We start from the raw sequence: 19,933 nt of genomic DNA, 5'->3' as shown, positions 1-19,933 counted from the left end.
ATTATCTCATGATTACAACAGAACAGTGGCACTTATCTTCGTGTCAAATTTCAGCTGAACAGACATGTTCAATTATTAACAGCCAAAAGAATGGTTTCTTTTCAATGACCAAAAAGAGATTTGCCTGTTTGAGAAGAAAAATCGCTGTAGAAACCCTGTCAAGTTTGTTTTGTTGCGATAAAGATATCGTTTTGGGGGCTTTCCGACATAGTCCTCATGTCTGATGAAGGCGATATATTGATCCCTATTGACTCGAATCTGTTCAAAAAGTGATGAGTTAATCGATTTTGTCACAAAACACTGTCTTCTTTATACAAAGATACAGTTAGAGCGACCACAAATCCAAATAAGTCCTGCTTCTCTGGCCTTTTTTTTTTTAATAATTCACCCACCCCTCCCCCCTTATTTTCTGATGTCACGTGTCACGTCTTTTATGCCGTGGACCTACATTTGCATTAAAACCGTTGATATTTCATTGAAATAATACATGTGCAATCGTATTATAGCCAAAAATAGCGAGTTCAGTACCGAGCTCACAAATACAATCCTAGACAAAAGTCCTGGGACACTTAAGAGGACATATGCACAAATTTCAAAAAAATCGGGGCCCGTATCCTCTCTCCAGGGCCAAGACTTGTGGCTCAGGCACCTCCTCCACTTCCCTACACAGCGAAGGTGAGGCCCCCCCACTCACGTTGTCCTCGCCTGCCCCTCTACCACGTCGTCTCCAGTCTATCAGTCTCTCAGCAGGTGCGCCCGCACCTCGCCCCCCCCACCCCACTCCTGGGCCTCGCCCGCCCCCCAGGTCCTCCAACGCCCCACCCACACACACCCGCCACCCACCCCCCACAGCACCCCCCCAGCCCCCCCTCCGCCACCTGGGTCCGCGACGCCCCCCACCGGGGCCCGGGACACGCGCCCCCGTCGTCGGCCACGCCCGCCCTACCCCCCCCCCCCCTCCCCTCCTCCCTCCCTCCCGCGCGGGCCCCCTCCGCGTGTCCCCCCCGGACCGCTCCCCTCGCCTCCCCCCCCGCCCATCTCGGCCTCTCCGCCGGGACGCTCACTCACCGGGGGAGGGGCGACGCGCCCCTCGGCGCCCCCGGCTCGCGGGCGGGGGTCGGGGGCGACTCGGTGCGTCGCCGGCCGTCGGCCGCACTGTAACGTCCGATCGCGTCAGCCCGGGGCGGTGGGGGGAGGTGCAGCGTCGGGTCACGCGCGGGGGTGGCATCACGGTCGGTGCGCCTCGCACTCTCCGCATCAGTCCCCGTCTCGTGTCGATTGACGGCAGAGCTCAGACGGCTCGTCCGGTGCTCCGCCCCTCGGCGTCATCTGGAGTCCGCCAAGTTCTGTGATGCTACCATGTAGAGTGCTCCATGGACTCCGTTACGTAGGAACGTGCTCTAACCACTTCGACGAAAAATTGACCTCCCCCTCCCCACCCCCAATTCAATGTTGGTTTCTATCCATCATACCGTGGGACAATATCTCAACATTGTTTTGGGGGGAAAGGGGGGCTCGGAAAATTAAACAAGGCGTTCTTAATGCAAAGGGAATGGTCACTGAGCACTATTCCTTTAAGTGTCCCATGGATTTTTGTCTAGGATTGTAGACGCCGCCATATTGAAAACTCAGTCCTTAGCAACCGGTAGCAGCCTCGTTTTCAGATTGAAGAAAATAGGCACGCAATACAGACAGACAGACTGATGATTATTTCATAGATTCGTGAAATTCCTTCCAATAGGTGACAAGCTGCATAACTGAGCGAATTCTCGAGCGCTGATTTGCAAATTTTTATTGTCAGTAAGAGAACAGACGAAACAGACGGATAAAATCTGAAAAGTAGGCCCAACCAGCGCAAAATTATCAAACTTTTCAGTACCGATTCAGCGCTGAAAATAATACCACAATTTTATGGGTTAAAACTGAAAAAACCATTGTAACCTTAAAGCGAAACGATGAGGATGTTTATTGAGGCTTTAGACCTGAACATCGGCGGTGAGCGGGAAATTTGTGCTGTCGATGAAATAAGGAAGCTGAACAGCTGGGAATTTTACCGGAAATCATTTCCGCTACCTTTTATAAAACAGTTTTAATGCCTACAGTATGTGGCCCTTGGTCCGGACGAAAAAGGCGCGAACGTGCATTTCTTAGCCGAGAAGAAGAGCAGTGAGAAGAGATTTGTCCTGTAAGTTACCGTGGCATCCAGCTAACATGTGAAAAGACAACAGCTTCTGTGCTTACTCGATTTCCGTGTAATATCCAAAACGGTGGTTCGGTTTGACGCCCCTTGGTATGGACAGCCCGTCTTTGGTCCGGACAGAACGCATTATTTAAGCAACTATTGTTCAAAATCCAGTCTAAAGACGCTTCTTGCACATTTTTAATATGCTGTAGTGGAATTCAGAAAATTAAAGAAAAAATTTAGGAAGAGAGCTTTATTTCGCCTCATCGACAATATGCAGTGAATATAAACTATAGCGCTTACTAGCCAAATAAACGTGAGTTGCAGAGCCTGAATTAAAATTCTTGTTTTAGCTTTATTGCTGTAAAATGAAGTGTATTATGCAATAGAAGTCAAACGAAAGGTGTAACTTTTGTCAGACTCTTGTTCTTTCAGTATTATTTAGCTTGCCAGCCTCAGACGCTTTTAAGTTATATTTGGTTGCCGTTAGTGTCCGGACGGAAGACCTAGTCAGCAAAATTACTTAGAAGATCTAATTCGTTACTTTGGATGGAAAGTTGAGCGTTTAATCAATTTTTTTGCATTAGTCGACAGAATATTTCCTATAGATCAATTCTAACAAAAATTTCCTCTATTTAGCGCGTCATGGAAGATTAGTTGAATAGCGCTATATAGATTATTAGTATAATATCATAGGTGACAAATTACTCCTTAATTTTGGCGCGAAATTTTAACGTTAATTTATAATTTCACATGTGAAATTATAAAATTGCCATGGCAACGTAGTTAGCGGCAAGATGGCGACCGTAGTTAGCGGCAAGATGGCGATCCTAATAAAAGATGTTTTAAAGCTTAAACTTTGTACATTTTCGCTTGAATTTCATCATAGCCAGCTAGCCTTGGCCATGTAATAAAACTTTTGATGATATTTTATATTTCAAAACATCAAAACGACTTCTAGACTTAAGCCAATATACTTAAATGGCATCGAGCGGATTTTTGAATGTTCTACACTGGCACCGTTTTCAATTGATTCAAGACTACGGTCATTATGTGAGAAATAATTGATAGTTGATTCATCATTGAACCAAGAGCAAAAAGGAATCTCTCCCTCGCGAACTTGAGTAAAATGTAAGGATGGGCCGATACAGGTTTTTCAAAACGATACGATATCGATAGATATTTGCCTTTTTTCTCGATATCGATATCGATATTATGACGTCATTTCCGTCCTAACGTCATTGGTTTGTCACGTGACCATACAAAGGAGAGACCTGGCGTTATAAATGTTAGCCAAGAATGTTGATTTTGGTCTTTTCGGTTCACTGTTGCATCAGCTAGCAATGTGTGGACATCAAGTCAAGGCAAAAAAAAATTCAAATATTGACAAGAACATCAATATTTCTTTGAGCAAAATCGCATTTTCAAACCTCACGTGGTGACCAGAAGACCGCAGGCTCAGGTCACGTGTGCAGTATCGAAAACGTATCGAAAGTGCGATATTTTTCGAAAGTATCGATACTTTTCAAAATTGTCAAAATATCGGTGTATCGAATATTTGGTATCGAGTATCGGCCCATCCTTAGTAATAATTTATACATTTATATAGCGCTAAAACTATAAATATTCTAAAGCGCTGTTTACAATATGTAAAAATAATATAAAAATATAAAATTAGAATGAACCTACATACAAATCAAACTAGAAACAGTAAGATTAAAAAGTTAAAACGCTTAAACGCGAAATGCTTTCTTAAAAAGGAAAGTCTTCAATTGACTTTTAAAAGTCTCCACCGATCGATGACGCTTTGCGAATGTCAACAGGAAGCTCATTCCACAGGGAGGGGCCTGCCTTGGCAAAGGCTCTATCCCCAAAAGATTTCAGTATTGTCTTAGGGACAACTAGCATATCATGGCCATCGGAACGCAGGTTGTACCGACCAACAGGCTTGGCCTTCAAAAGGCCAGAGATGTAAGGCGGAGCTTTCGCATGAAGGGCCTTGTACACCAGTAGCAGTATCTTAAACGTCACCCGGTACCGAACAGGAAGCCAGTGTAGTCTACTTAAGATGGGAGTAATATGGTCAAATTTAGGGACCAAGCAGACCACACGTGCCGCGGCATTGAGAACCCTTTGTAGACGGTAATATTGGTATTGTGGGAGACCATAGAGTAGTGAGTTACAGTAGTCGAGATGTGAGGTGACGAAAGCATGCACCAAAATCTTCGTTGTTTCCTCCGAAAGGAATTTCCTGATCTGCCGAATGTTATAAAGACTGCGGAATTCCTTACTGCACACTTTCCCAATGTGAGAATTCATTGACATGTGGGAATCAAACCATGCTCCAAGGTTGCGCACCATCTTCACAGGTTCGATCGTTGACTCTCCAACTGTAATCTTGTCGATATGATTCTTGGACAATTGCTGCCGGGAACCGATGATTACAAACTCGGTCTTGGTGTCATTGATCAGAAGGCGGTTAGAAAGCATCCAGGCACGGACATCAGCAACACAGTTCTCGATACTCCCCAGCGCAGCATCCTGAGACACAGGTGGGTGTGGTCGGAAAGACAGATAGATTTGGGTGTCGTCGGCGTAACTGTGTGCGTTGGATAGGTGTTTGTCAATGATCTTGAATAATCCAGCCGCGTAGAGTAAGAACAGAACAGGTCCCAGACAGCTTCCCTGCGGAACTCCCGACTCAATGTATGCTTTCAACTTTTCAAAGCTCGGAGTTTGCAGAGTTTGCAATGCAATATACCAGTCAAAAACCGACGATTGCAAGCGTAATTTGTCACCTATGATATTAAAATGTAATGAAATGGTATACTCGTGAAATAAGGAAATAATCTCACTTGCATTTTGTCAAAATGCTAATAATTATAAGCGTTTTGACAAAACGCGCGTGTAATTATTTCCTAATTTCACTCGTCGCCATTTGATTACCAATACTAATTTCTAGGGGTGAATTCAATTCTGATTGGTCGAGAAAGATCGGACTATGACGCAATATTTACCGCGCTAGGCGGTGAATATTGCATCATATAGGGTTGGCTACTAAGCCGTGCCACGTTTGTCATCCAGGTCAGTGAACATGGCGGCATTTGCTGAATGAAAATGTCTCTCTTTTAAATGACATCACTCTAAATTATGGATATTTGAAACATTGGGAGTTTGCAAATTTACTACCAAAGCTTTAGGACTGAAAATATTTCAAGATATGGTTTTTAAGGCATTAGAATTGATCGTAAAAATGGTGGTTTTGGAGATCGCACACGGCCATGTACTCAGTCAGATCGACTGTCAAAACATTATTTAGTTCTCTTCTCACTGGAGCTAGTAATTTCGAGAGGATTCACACAATTGCTCAGAAGTCACCAACGATTAAACAAAGGTACCGAATATCTATCTTTTTGTAGTGTTTATTTTGTTCCGTTTTATTGCTAAAACGTGAGTATAAATTTTGATTTGCACTTCTGTTTGTTGTTTTCGTGTTTTCTGTTGTTATTTTGCAGTTTTTGACATTCACCTCTGAAAATGATACTAAAACAATTATTCGCCTCAGGCTCAGTGATTATTGTTGAATTATAACTGAGCCTGAGGCGAATAATTGTTAAATATTACTTAAAATATTTAAGTGCTTCGGGAGCGCTATTCTAGTACCACAAACCAAAAACTCGATATTCTTCGCACAATGACATGATTAGGTTGTGCTCTCCTAACGTCGAACACAAAAAATTGCACTTGCTTTCAATGAGCAACTTCTAGTTCTATGTTTTATCGTTGTAGTTAACGCTTGAAATGTTTATTTTTTAGTTAGTTTCTACGAAAAAGACCGTTAAAAGAGAATTACCAATTCAGAATCGTCCTTACTTTCCACAGTTTCGTCAAGAAATATTACCTAACCCAACCTAACACAACAGAATAAAAATGCTATATACATGCATTAACAGAACGTCTAACAGCTTATTACATGTTATTTCATATGATCTTCACAGAGTCGACCAAGTAAGGAAGCACTGCTAAGTCATCGCTTAAAGAGGATCTTGCTCATGATGTCGCTGATGCATGAAAACGATCACTGAAAACAGAAAAAACGTAAGTTTTCTTCCTTGTACACTGCTCTTGCCACTCTTTAAGTTTTTTACGATGAGGTCTATTAAAACAACACGCACCAATTCACAATCATCCTTACATGTCTTATCACAGTTCGGTTAAGAAAATGAAATGTGAAAAAACAAACGACCAAAGGCTCATTTTGTGACAACATATTTCATATGATCGTCATAATGTTCAACAAGTAAGGAGTAACTGCTAAGTTCCTCCTGGCAAATCCAACAGGTGAACGTCTTAGCATGGCTTGGATTGACATCCATTAAAGTGGATCTTGCCGTTGTTAATACACCATTCTTATCAGCGAGATCCTTGTCCTGTTTGGAACACAGAGCTTTACAGTGTTTCTTCCTTTGTATTCTGAGACTTTTCGATTGAGAATAAGGCTTCTGTTTAGTGTGCGATATTTCATGTCTCCGCAAATGTCCTGCTCGACTAAAGCATTTGCCGCAGGTTTTGCACTGATATGGCTTTACGCCCGTATGGGATCTTTCATGTACCCGTAATTGCCCTGCTGTAGTAAAACACTTGTCACAGGCTTTACATTTAAAAGGTTTGTCCCCAGAATGGGATCTTTCATGTACCCGCAAATTTCCTGCTACACTGAAACACTTGTCACAGGTTTTGCACTGATATGGCTTTATACCAGTATGGGTTCTTTCATGGATCCGCAAAGTTCTAGCTGTACTTAAACACTTGTCACAGGATTTGCATTGAAAGGGCTGCTCTCCAGTATGAGATCTTTCATGGATCCGCATATATCCAGCTGCACTAAAACACTTGTCACAGGTTTTGCATTGATATCGCTTAACGCCAGTATGGGATTGTTCATGTATCCGCGATTCCCATGCTGTGGTAAAACACTTGACACAGGCTTTACATTTAAAAGGCTTCTCTCCAGTATGGGATCTTCTTTCATGGATCCGCAAATGTCCTGCTTGACTAAAACACTTTTCACAGGTTTTGCACTGATATGGCTTTATGCCATTATGGGATCTTTCATGTACCCGCAATTCCCCTGCTGTAGTAAAACACTTTTCACAGGTTTTGCACTGATATGGCTTTACGCCAGTATGGAATCTTTCATGTATCCGCAATTCCCATGCTGTGGTAAAACACTTGTCACAGGTTTTACATTTGAAAGGCTTCTCTCCAGTATGGGATCTTCTTTCATGAATCCGCAAATTTCCGGCTGTACTAAGAGACTTGCCACAAGTTTTGCACTGATATGGCTTTACTCCAGTATGGGATCTGTCATGCACCCGCAAATCCCCTGCTGTGCTAAAACACTTGTCACAGGTTTTGCATTGAAATGGCTTCTTTCCAGTATGGGATCGTTCATGAATCCGCAAATTTTCAGCTGTACTAAAATACCTGTTACAGGTTTTGCATTGAGACTTCTCTCCGTGGTGGGCCTTTTTCTGTCTTGACATATCTTTTGGGCTGCACCTGTAACAGTTAACAGATACTCACTTATAGTGTTAACTAGAGACGTCATATAAGTGTTAATTAATTAAGCGTAACTGTTGTGTAACTTAGTTTTAGTAAGAGTACAATAAACTTCGGTCGGCCTTTTATCGACAGAGTTGAGTGATTTATCCGCGATAAGACACAACACCACTAAAAGTCGAAATGTAACGGTAGATTTAATAACAATCACTTTTAAGGTTCATTAAGACACCTATTTGAATAACGATTTCAGGATAATTTTGATCACTACAACAAACTTCTCTATACCGTATCATAGAAATGACCATTCAAGTGGACTGTCTGTACCTCTCTGGGGCTTTCTCTGGAGTGCAGTCTTAACCATTAGCATGGGAGACTGAATTATTCTTAGAGAACTTCTTTTTCCCCACTTCACTGAACGGGCAACAGCGAAAAACCAGGCCAGCCTTAATTAACTGCTGGGGTTTCAAACTGCCTAGAATCCCATCCAGGGCGGTTGGGTTAGTTTTATCCTTTCATGTTACAAACTCAATGCGAATTAGACAGTAGGACAAGCCACATGTTTTAAGACAGGCATAAATAAACTTTTTAGCCCACCTTTTTCACTACCCAACCCAAAAAAAAATCAAACCAAATAACCGAAAATGTGCAAATCTTAGACACCAAAATAGCCAATATTACATCTCTTTGAAGACAAGCTTATGTTTTCCAGTTGAATTACAAAAAAAAAAACGGTGTTTGTTTCAACTCTAAGTCAATACAGTATGTTTGGAGACATTTTAATATCATTTAATGACTAGAGTGAATAAGATAGCTAAAGAGTCTCTGAATAGAAAAAGCCAAATATTAATGGTACATCTCTCACAAAAGTTGCAAGGATTTCTAAGCTCATATTAAAATCAGGATATTTTAAATGACAGCTAAGTATCCCTACATAGCTGCCTACAAACATTAACAAGTTCTTGACCTTGATTAATTATTAGATCTATTAATTATATTGTGGCATTTCATTTACAAGTGAGGTAATCGTCTTCCTTCTTTGCATGACTGCTAAAAAGTCTTGTAGAGAAATCAATCTTCTAGCACTACAGTCCACTTCTCAAGGTGTGGGACTATTGCACTTTTAGTTGGGTTACAACATTAACAGCACACCGAACAGCAAAATAAAAAATTATGGCTACACATTTCCTTCTAAACAAAATTCTTAAAAGAAAACGAAAAAGCTTATCAATTTAGCAGCTTCTCATTCAATAGTGTTTCCTTAGCTTCCATCAATTTATAAACCCAGTGTAAATAAACTATAAAGTGAATTTAACATGAAAAAAATCTTGACACTTCCAGTATGCTTCTTGCAAGAAACAAGATGTCTCATAAAATGTGATATGATGATCAGTAATTTACTTTAGAGTGGAATTGTTCAATGCAGTAGATTTATGCATATGCAAATGGGGATTTGCCAAACTCTCAGACAAATTACACGCATCTGTTATTATCTGATATCACATACATTTAAAAAAAAATAATTAACTTGTGAGATCACTTGCATTGACAGAGACAACTACCAACTAGCTGCCTGTATTTACATGTATGGGTAATTCAACCCTGTGGAGCCTTCCTATCCCTTGTCAATTTGTTAAATGACCTTTATATACAGTCACCCATCCCCTTTCATTTCAATTGAACTAACTGTATTAATGAACCTGAGTTTTAATAGTAAAAACATGTCATACAGTGTTCTCCCCAGGTTTTTTGAAAGGCCAGGGGGTACTCTCTTCAAGCTTGCTCCCAGGGTCTCCCCCTACTCTCCTGAGTGACAGATGAGGGAACGAGGAGAGACCCTGGCAATGAGGTTTATTCTTATTTAATTTTTATGTGTAAGAACCTTCCTGTGGCCTGAATATAAACTTAATAAAGATTCCCAAATGTACGACTTACTTGCGCATTGTTTACATTTTAACTGCAACTTTGTGGTGATTTGTTTTTACGTGTTCTAACTTGAAACAAGTTGAATCACGGAACATCAACCAAAACAGCACATCCTTGTATGTAGAAGCATCCATGTATGTAGAAGCATACGAAACGTCAAGTAAAAGGTCCATTTTTTCCTAACAATGCGCTTGTCTGTTATGTTTATCACCGCAGTTTGCGTGTTATTTTTAGTTAAACTTGAGATTGCTGCTGTTCAATGACACGAATGAATCACAGCTTTGAACATATTGAATTATTCATGTAAAGGTAAATCAATTTAATAATTTTGTCAATTGCGAGAAAACACAGTAAAAAAAACACCAAGCAATGTTTCATCAACTTTGTTGTGTGATTTCTTCTTTACTTAATTTTATGGATAAGCATTCCCATTTCCAAATCTTAAATAAGCTTGCATTGGGATAAATCTATAGTTTTAAGCCAGGCGGCAACGATTTTTCAGTGAATCAAGCCAGGCGGCCCGCCTGGCCTAAAGCACCTAGAGAGAACACTGTCATACAAAATTATATTGCAGTAGAATTACAGATAATAGCCAGACAAAACGAAAACAAAATACACCATAATGATCAAATATGACCAAATTTTATTTTTTACCCGTCACTTAACCACAAAGGGTTACCATAGCAACCATTGAATTTTTCTTTTGTTCTCAAACAAGCTTGATTTTCTCGAAATGTAGATTGACTCTTGGTATTCATTTTTTGGTATGTTCAAGGGGTGGCAGGGCGGTCTAAACCTTCCGCTTCCCAAACCTCTTACTCCAACTTTCTATACCCTTTTCTTACACTTTTCTCCCCTTTCTGCAGTAATTCTCTCCTATTTGTCTCATTTCTTTTGCAAAATATAACAAAATGTTGTGATTTTTTTTTTGTTAATTTCTCCAGGATCCCGCCATCTTGAGAAACCCGCTCCCCTCCATCTCTTCTTCCACCTCTTGCCCTTTTTGTCCCAGGCTCCCCTCCTCCTATTATTTTCCCGCTCCACTATCATATACCTAGCAGTCTGCAGTCTGTAGCCCGTGTTATATACCTTAGACTAAGGTTCATATATTACACCCAGTCTGTAATCAATAGCCTGTAAGCAGCAGTGCATGTTTTATACTGACCATTTCTAGGAAACCAGCATATTCAAATGCTGATATTAGGAAGGTAAAATGTTTACGATAGCAATAAGTGATAAAAAAAAGTTTTCAAGTACTATTTCCAAAACGAGAGCGAGTGTTTCATTGGGGTATCCAAACACCGAGAAACAAATAAAAGCACGACGCCATAGGCCGAGTGCTTTTATTGTTGCGAGGTGTTTGGATACCCCGATGAAACACAGGCTCGAGGTTTGAAAAAAGCTTCTCAAGCTTTTAAACAAGCAGATGCTTCTCAAATGCAGAATATAGGAAAGTATGCAGTGACATGTTTTGTCAAATGTAACAAATTATAAGAAATTATGCAGTGTCAAATTTTGGCTTTTTTCTAGAAGAACGCATTTGCATGCAAGATTCGTTAGCGTCCCAACAATGAGCGCAGAAGGAGCGGCCTGGTTTATGAACCGAAAATTGTTTACAACAGTGCTCGAAATTAGCGGTTGTCCGGTCGTCCGAGACGACTAAAAGTGCATTTGGGCAACCAGTTTTTAAGGAAAATTAAGGCCTGGTTGCCCGAGAAAAAACCGCCGGGCAACCCAAGAAATTACATTACCATGATCACCCAACAGAATAAGCCAAAGAAGTAATAAATTTAAAACACAAAAACAGCTCTCTTCTAATCGATTGAATCCACCACAATTCTTAAGAAAAAGGAAATCAAAGGTTGAAACAGTTAATTGGAAGTTTGTCAAGTTCAATAAAGCCAGGATAAGCTTGCTGAGTTGTCTTCTAAACACGTACAGAACTCATAGAAATATTTTGGTGCACGCGTGTTGAAAGTAACTAATTAATTACGCATGTAGATTTGCATGACTTCAAAATTCACAACATCTTGGCACTTTTGAATGCATTTGCACACGCTTTAAGAATGAGAAATATTCAGATTTTCACTCTCTTTTACCAAAACACAAGTCGGGGACAAATAATATTGTCTTAAGATTGGGGGCGAGTTGTCTGGGGCGAATTTTCTAGGGGGCAAGTTGTCCGGATACCCAATAAGCGTTTGCCATTCCGGTCATTATTTCAGGTTCTTTTTCTTCTTTTAATCACAATCACGACTTGTGATGAATCATTTGAATGGCTCTGATTAGGTAGCATTCATCCAAAGAAAAATACTGCTTTATCATATCAAGAACTGCTACAATCTAAAACAGGGTGTCTGCTTCAACAAAAAATAAACCATGCCTTCTCAATGCAAAACCCCAGAAATTGCAATTCCAACATACCAATACTCGAACGCACTCTTTAATCTATGATTACTGCTAGTTTATATTTAGCTGTTTCGAGTTTGGCGTGTTTTGCGTGCGAAGGGAGTAATAAAATTACTATACAGCTTCTGAAAGTACAAAAAAGTATTTTCATAAACGTTTAAAGTAAGTGAAAATGTTGTGTTCATTTCTTATAAAGGAATTCTACAGTTTTGTTTAGGATGGGCTGTTTCACACCGTTATGAATTGTAAAATAAATGTTATCGTTTCATGGCCTGGGAACAAAAAATTTTAATAAAAAATTTTAAACAAAAAACGGACAACCAAGCCCTCAGCAGGGCAACCAAACTCAGGGGTTAGGTTGTCCGGCATCTTCCATAAGGACAACCTGGATTTTTTTCTAATTTCGAGCACTGTTACGAGAAAGAGAATTAAGTCAAAGTATAAAAACTAAAATGTGTTAACGCTGTTTAAACAATGGCAAAGAATTCGGGTGGAGAAAAAATTCCATTCTTTCAGGAGGCCCATTTAGAGATTCGGAATTAGGGATTTGGCAATTTGCATTAGGTTTCGAAGCGTTCGATACTTGGCAAAGCATATTTTTTATTGAAGAAGAGGAAAAAGAACGAAGAGTTATACCGTAGAATTCCGGTTATAAGCCCTGGGCTTATACTACTTCATAAGGGTTATTCGGCTTATAAGCGGGAGGCTTATATCCGGGAGGGCTTATAAGCGGAATAAAAAAAAGTTTCGAAACGCACCTCGGGAGTGTTGATCGAAATAAGTTTTTAAGTTAAAAATGCATAAAAAAGCAACACTTAGCCCTGTTCAGTACTGTCATCCGGTAGAGGGGGGCTTATATCCGGGAGGCTTATAATCGGATGTAACTTTTTGTTACCAGGTAGATGGGCCTATAACCAGGGGGGCTTATTTGGGAGGGGGGGGGGCTTATAACCGGAATTCTACGGTATCCACCAAACACAATTTATGTAATAGTATTTAGCATCCAACGCTTTCTGTATTTAAGGAATTGTTGTTAGCACTATTTACGATTTCATGAGTTGTATTGTTAAAAAATTTCAAGGATAGTACGGATTAATAAATATTAATTGATTTTGCGCAAGCTGTTGATGTACTCTCATTGGAGATTGGTATACTGTTTTTCATTGGGTTCAAATGCATGCACGCAATGTGGTATACATCTCGTGATTGGAAGTTAACTTAATGAATTGTTAATGAGTTTTCAAGAAATTTTCAACTTTCTCGGCAAAAGTTACCATACAAACAGATGATGGTAAGCCTGTGACCAAACCAATATTCTACAACAATAAATTGAACTCTGACTTTCAAGTTAGTAACTGTAACCTTGAGTCTTGAGTCTGAACACTGAGGCTAAACAGTAGGGCCGGGTTGTTCGAAAGACGATTAAGGCTAACCCAGGATTAAAAGATGATCAAGATTTTAATTTCTCTTGTTTTAAAGGGTTTCCCAAAGCTAATACTTTGTTAAGTTTGAGATTGGTCTATGTCAAAACTGTGGGACAGAAAATATTAACAAAAAACCTCAACGAAATTATATAAAATTGAAATCAAATTTGACGCTAATCCTGGATTAGCTTAATCATGCTTTGAACAACCGGGCCCAGGTGTCTATGGCCCAAACATTTGAACTCATAAACTTTTTATTGTCTATATAATTAAACAACTATATTTGACTCCCACCTTGGGCACACCTTGCTATTATGGATACTATGCAATTACAGACAAAAGTTGAAGTCCCGGCAAATATGAATTATTGAAAATAACTCCCGCTACTACCGACTTTCTCTATTGCGCAGGGATGTAGCTAAGAAAACACTAAGCCAGCTCATCAACAAGCCCAGCTGGCTTTTCTGGTGTTGGCAACTCTAAAAGCCTTTGTTTTCATGTGAAATTTTAGCCAGAGTTAAGTAATGTTTAATAAATGAGCAGCAGTGTTTTATCAAGTTTAAAACATGATGTGCAGCCGAGTGTTTTAGACTTGATAAAACACGAACTGCGGATTTATTGAACGGCTTAAAAATCTTCTGATGTAGATCAACTCATTCCTGCACTAATATTTAGATTTGGGATTATTTTGGCCTAGAATATTGGACGCAAAGTTTAGCCGTGTCTTTATCAGATATAAAGACACTCATTAAACATTAATTTCCTTTGTATTTTCTTTATGAATTATTAATGAGTTTTTTAAGTTCTATTTCAGCCGGTTAAATTAGCTGGCAGCCGGCCCTTAGCGACATCCTTGATTGTGGACACGAAATTGTGGTCCCAAAAGTGTCCGTTATAGTGAGAGTTTACTGTGTCACTTAAGATCTCAGGTAGTCCGGCGGCTTAGCTCGAAATTTTAGTTGAATTGTGCACTTTTTGATACAAGCATGAAACTTGGCACAATGAAAGTGGTCACCAACAGAAATTTTTTCAGATATAGTGCCAAGCCCGAAAAACACCGGTTTCCATGGAAACCTTAATTTATTAACCCTGTTCAGACCGGGCTTTTTTGGATCTTTTCAGACCTCCGTAACTTCCAGAATATTTAAGCAATCACAATGAAACTTAGGGAATATATAGTATGTCCAAACACCTATCTTTTGGTATACGTCACGTGGGAAGATGACGTCACATCACGTGACAATTACATCATAATGTCAAAACAGCCGCCATCTTGGATCCGCCATCTTGGATTTCGAGTTTTTTCCAAAACGTCACAAAACCGCCCAAAATTACTGCAAAGTACTCAAAACCAATAAAACTGTGCTTAAAACCGTAAAAGGATGAAAATAATTGCTTTAAAATTATTTTTCATTAATAGAAACACGAAAATTACAAAATTGGGAAAACATGCCTGTCAAAATACCGTTGCCATGGTGACGTCAAGTTCCTGACACAACAACTTATCCTACCAAAGTATTTCCAGATAAATTTTAGATAAATTCGCAAAGTTTGGTAGCGTTTGGTTGAATCTTGAAAAAGTTATAAGCGTTCAAAGTCAGCGCGGGCACTTTCCGCCCCTCCCGGTCTGGATAGGGTTAAAATCAATGAAATTTCGTGAAATATTTGTTTGTCCTGGTTTATAGACAATTACTATTATGCCAGGTAGTGATACCAAGTCGCACGTACAAAATTTAGAATGAAATGCTGTAATTTAGACTGTTCACAGCCCTATATTTTCCTATTTTTCTTCTATTAGCGAACGGTTTACCGATCCAGAGACCTGGACGCTAGCGCAAAACGAAAGACGCGAGGGAGCAGAGGGCGGGGAACGAAAAATCTTTTCCCAGGCAATAATTTCCTATTTAATTATTGGTATCAAACAGATGGTAAAAAATAACAATTGTAAGCCTAATTAAAAGCATTCATATCTGTATTTATGAATAAAAATCAACAATAAAAGGTTTATAAAAGTACAAGAAGAAATACTTCGTGGGGAAGGGGCAGGGGGGCCTCTCGGCTGAAAATTTCATTGCTGTTTACTAGCTGAAAATAGGAAATTGGCGTTGGCACTATATCAAGAATTGATTAGTATGCGAATGCTTGTAATCCTGCAAAGTTTGGTGCTTGTATCAAAAATCGCACAATTCAGGAGCTAAGCCGCCGGACTAAGGTAAACAATGTATTGTATTAAAGTTTTGTGCAATTTACCACTGTATAAGTAATGTTAGTAATAACACTGTTAATGTGTTTGTAAATGAGAGAACAATCAATAATAATAGTAAAAGAGTTATCAGGTAGCTAGAAACTAACTGAAACTGTTTCGATAAAAAGTTGTCGATCCACGCTAAACAACAAAAAACACAAGGCTATCATCCCGGGGTATTCAATGGTCTTCAATCGAACTAACAATCAATTGAACCCAGTCGCACGACAATCGTTCGATTGGGTTGTGTAATCAAACAAAATCGAACAACCTGCAAGAACTGAAGACGAAAACAAACGAAATTTTCCTGAGAATTTTTTTCCTTAACTTCTTTGTACAATTAATTACAAAGCATTGTTCTAGCGTCTATAAAATATGCAAAATACATGCATCGCAATTAGCTTATTTACATCTCATTGAATTATAAGAATGGTGCTACGAACACATGTAAATGAGGTGAATTAAACTTGCGGAGTTCTCTTACATCGCTCAGAACAAGTGTTGGTTGAGTACTAAGTCAAAAGATGTTATTCTTACCTCAAATGATCAACTGAATGAAGAAATTTTGCTTCGAAGACATCGACTACACACCACAGACAGACGCCATTAACAAATCCATCAAATCGAGACCCAGTCCCCCACGACAACAGGTACGCAGTGCGTACATAGTAAAATCGAAAATCGATCCTGACCATTCTCGTACCTCGAGTCTTCGTCCCTTCTGACCGCTGGTCAAAGGGAACGACGACCCTGGGTACGAGGATGGATCCTGACAAACCTGGACTGCAAAAGAGTCGCTTATTTCGTTAAATCTTTTTCTTTTTGAAAGGCGCTTTATCGTCTTTGCTCAAACTCGGATCTTTCGTTGAAAGATCACGCGCGTTTTCAAAAAAAGGTAGGACTGATCTGCAGTATATTTTAACCATTTCTACGCATTTGAAATGTTGGACTATAAACACTGCGACAACCCGGCTGCAAACTGTTCTACAACTTATATTGTGAATATACTACCCTACTTCATCGACGTACTATTACTTTACATGGTTATACTACAGAAAAGGAGTTTACATAGTTCTGCCTTTAGTCATGCTAAATCATTGCTGAATCATCGACAAAACTAGTATACCATTCTCACTCACCTTAATTATGCCGCTCATTGTCCAGCGTGGATAAGATAGGAATAATTCTACACTCACGCGTTAGTACGTGCGAGCTGATCTTTGAATGAAACCGAATACTTTGTTATGAAATTGCTTGCTACAGGTCCAACTAGGGTCACGCTCGCTACAAGTGTAGTTTAGGGCCCGGTTGTTCAAAGCACGATCTAATCCAGGATTAGCGTGAAATTTGGTTTCAATTTTTTTAACATTTCTTTCAGGCTTTCTGTTTATATTTTCTCTCCCCCAGTTTTGACGTGGACCAATCTCAAACTTCACAAAACATTAGCTGTGGAAAACCCTTTTTTACAAAAGGAATTAAAACCTCGATCATCTTTTAATCCTTGGTTAGCGTTAATCGCCTTTCGAACAACCCGGCCCAGGTGAACTAACTTCCATATTTGCTTAAAAGTGATCACGGGACCTATATTCCGTACCAAAGCCAATGTGGACAATATCTATATTGTAGTTTAAATTAAATTTATTGATGGCTTAAGGTGACTCGATCGAACTGTTGTCGTCAGTCTCCTCGTCTTCGTTGTCCACGTCCGGGCCTTCTTTTCCTCGCCTCTTTGGGGGGCGCCCGCGCTACGGGGCCGTCCGACAGCGCACCTCTCGCCGGCCTTCGCCGCCCGGGGGGGGCAGGCGGTGGTCTTTTCTCGGCGGTGCGGGGGGGGCTTGCGCTCCGCCGGGGGTCGTCGGGCGGGGCGGCGCGCTGGGTGTCTCCTCTCGCGGCCCTGGCTCCTGGTCGGGGCCGCATTCCCCTCGCGGCTCGCTTTTGGTCGTCTTCTGTTCCGACGATTTCTCTCGGGTCTGAGTGGCCAGTGTGTCGCGCTGTTGTCAGTTTCCTGGTGTGTTCATGTCCCCGTGCTCGACATTCGTGCGTATTTTCTGCGATGTTCGAGTCGAGTTGGGTCGGAGTGGGAGAGGGCTCACACGTCATTCGTCGGTTAACTATTTCAAATCGGTTTGCTTTTCCTCCGTTTAGGAATATGAGAACCAATATGAGGTCATATCAGACAATGAAAAATAAAACCCAAACAAGTTTGAAAAATTTGAAACCATCAGTATATTAAAATCACAAAAAAAGAATTCAATATTCCAAATGCTTCACTGCACATTGCCTCGTCTTTTTCTTAATTTCATTCACTTACATGTTTCACTTACTTAAATGTGCCATTTTCAATCAGTCCTCTATTCTGGTATAGCTATTTTTAATAGTGAATAACGTAAAATAAATTAAGAAATATATGGACGATGTAGGATTCCAGCATGGCAGTAATAGCTTAACGAAAAAGCCTGGGGAAGGGGAACCGTTTCTTGTCCATGGAGTTTGTAAAGTCAGCATTTTCTTCCTGTGTTGTAGCAATAAAATTCTTATAGCTTAACCTCTTTCCGAATAATGCGAAACAAGTGTTCCCACCACAAGCCTAGCGCTCTCTTGTTGCCTACCTCGCCGGCAAGCAAACTCAGGCAATAACATAGTTACCGTATTTATTCGATTAAGCGCCCAACCTCGAATAAGCGCCCACCTCGAATAAGCGCCCACCCTGAAGGTAGAAAAAGTTAATAAGCGCCCACCCCCACCCCTCTAAATGGAGGGTACAAGAGTAATTTTGATTATTGTTGAAGTTGAGATTAAAATTGACTAACTACTATTAAATGACTATCCCGAAAACCGAGATTTGTTTAGCTTTTTTACTGAAACTTTTAATGAATATTTTATTCAGCTTTCGTACACCTTCACAGTTAGTTATCATAATTGTTGTTTTCTTGCAAAATAAACGTGCTACTTGCTTAAAATGGTGAAAATTTAATAAGCGCCCAGCCTCGAATAAGCGCCCAGCCTCGAATAAGCGCCCATCTTCAAGGTCCAAAAATTTAATAAGCGCCCAGGGCGGTAAATCGAATAAATAGGGTAAATAGCATTGTACTGATACTTCATACCAATTCTTCATCCAATGAGCTATTGTAGCACCTGGCTGGAGAAACGGCATACATCAATGAACTCTCCTTTCCTGAACGTTCCAGTCGTGCGAAGTGCAATAAAATGAAATCTCTTCCAATCCACAATCATGAAAACTAGTAAAACACAACCGCTCGATTGATCATGTGACCGTTACAAAGTTTCCAAAGAAATCAAAATTCTTTTCGAATATGTTAACAAGCGTTTTTTAACGCATCAATAGCCCAATTTCGATATATTAAAATTCAGCCCAAAACAAAAGAACTCAGGATGAGGCTCCGGGACTTAACTACAGAATTTGTGGGGTGTATTCCCCGGAGCCTCGTTGTGATGTTTATTGTTTTTGTCTGAATTTTAAAATATCGAAATTGGGCTATTGATTTAAAAGGTTATTCGCAATTAGAGATTTTTGTACGACAGTAAAAACCCGCGAGTAAGAACCTAAGATTTAAGAACCTGTTAGGCTGAAATTTGCCAATTAGACTCCATTTTTATAAGAACCTATTTAGCCTCAAATTTTGAAACAGGTTCTTATCTTCTAAAATTGCTACAAAATGTTTACTTTTAATTTGGGTTATGAGTTTGGACAAAGCATAACTGTGCATATATATAATGCCGTGTTACAAATGATTAGTGCTTCATTTTTACATACACTTATGTGATGTGCAAATTTTATACAAGGAATAGGCCGAATGCCACTAAAAGTTCTATAAGCATCAAAGAATTTTCTTCAGAAAATAAGAACCTATTAAGAACCTCAATAGCCTAAATTTGTGTTAACTATCATTTATATAAGAACCTGTTTAGGCTAACCTGTAAAAAAGGTAAGGTTGTTACTCGCTGGTATTTACTGTATCCTTCTTGAACTCCATTCTTTGCTCTACTACGTGATGGATAAAGTATAACTAGGTTTTTCATTTTGTAATAATCCTATACTAAGTTCGCCAGCTTTAATTCTTCAAAGTGGAAGCACACCTGCCTGGGAACGATGACGATACAAAGTATTTGCCCGCCCCACCCCACCTCCCCCCGTGACATGACCCTTTGTGGCCTCGCCAGGTT

The 19,933-nt window shown here is 39.9% G+C and overlaps 1 protein-coding gene across 2 annotated transcripts; it reads right to left on the bottom strand.

Annotated features, from left to right (window-relative positions):
- Positions 1-5,409: 5,409 nt before the first annotated feature.
- On the bottom strand, positions 5,410-18,934 carry LOC144661406 (uncharacterized). Of its 2 annotated transcripts, none has more exons than XM_078522151.1 (2): positions 18,853-18,934; positions 5,410-7,744 (listed from the first exon to the last, which is right to left on the bottom strand). In XM_078522151.1, exons 1-2 carry the CDS (start codon positions 18,900-18,902, stop codon positions 6,436-6,438), a joined length of 1,359 nt encoding a protein of 452 aa, XP_078378277.1. In that variant the 5' UTR covers positions 18,903-18,934; the 3' UTR covers positions 5,410-6,435. The 2 variants fall into 2 exon arrangements, with proteins under 2 accessions (XP_078378277.1, XP_078378279.1); XM_078522153.1 differs by lacking the exon at positions 18,853-18,934 and adding an exon at positions 16,286-16,340.
- Between the last annotated feature and the right edge of the window lie 999 nt (positions 18,935-19,933).

Source organism: Oculina patagonica, chromosome 7 (assembly GCF_052425735.1).
Source record: "Oculina patagonica isolate OP01 chromosome 7, crgOcupat, whole genome shotgun sequence".
NCBI lineage: Eukaryota > Metazoa > Cnidaria > Anthozoa > Scleractinia > Oculinidae > Oculina > Oculina patagonica.
This window is presented reverse-complemented; position numbering and strand designations above follow the sequence as displayed.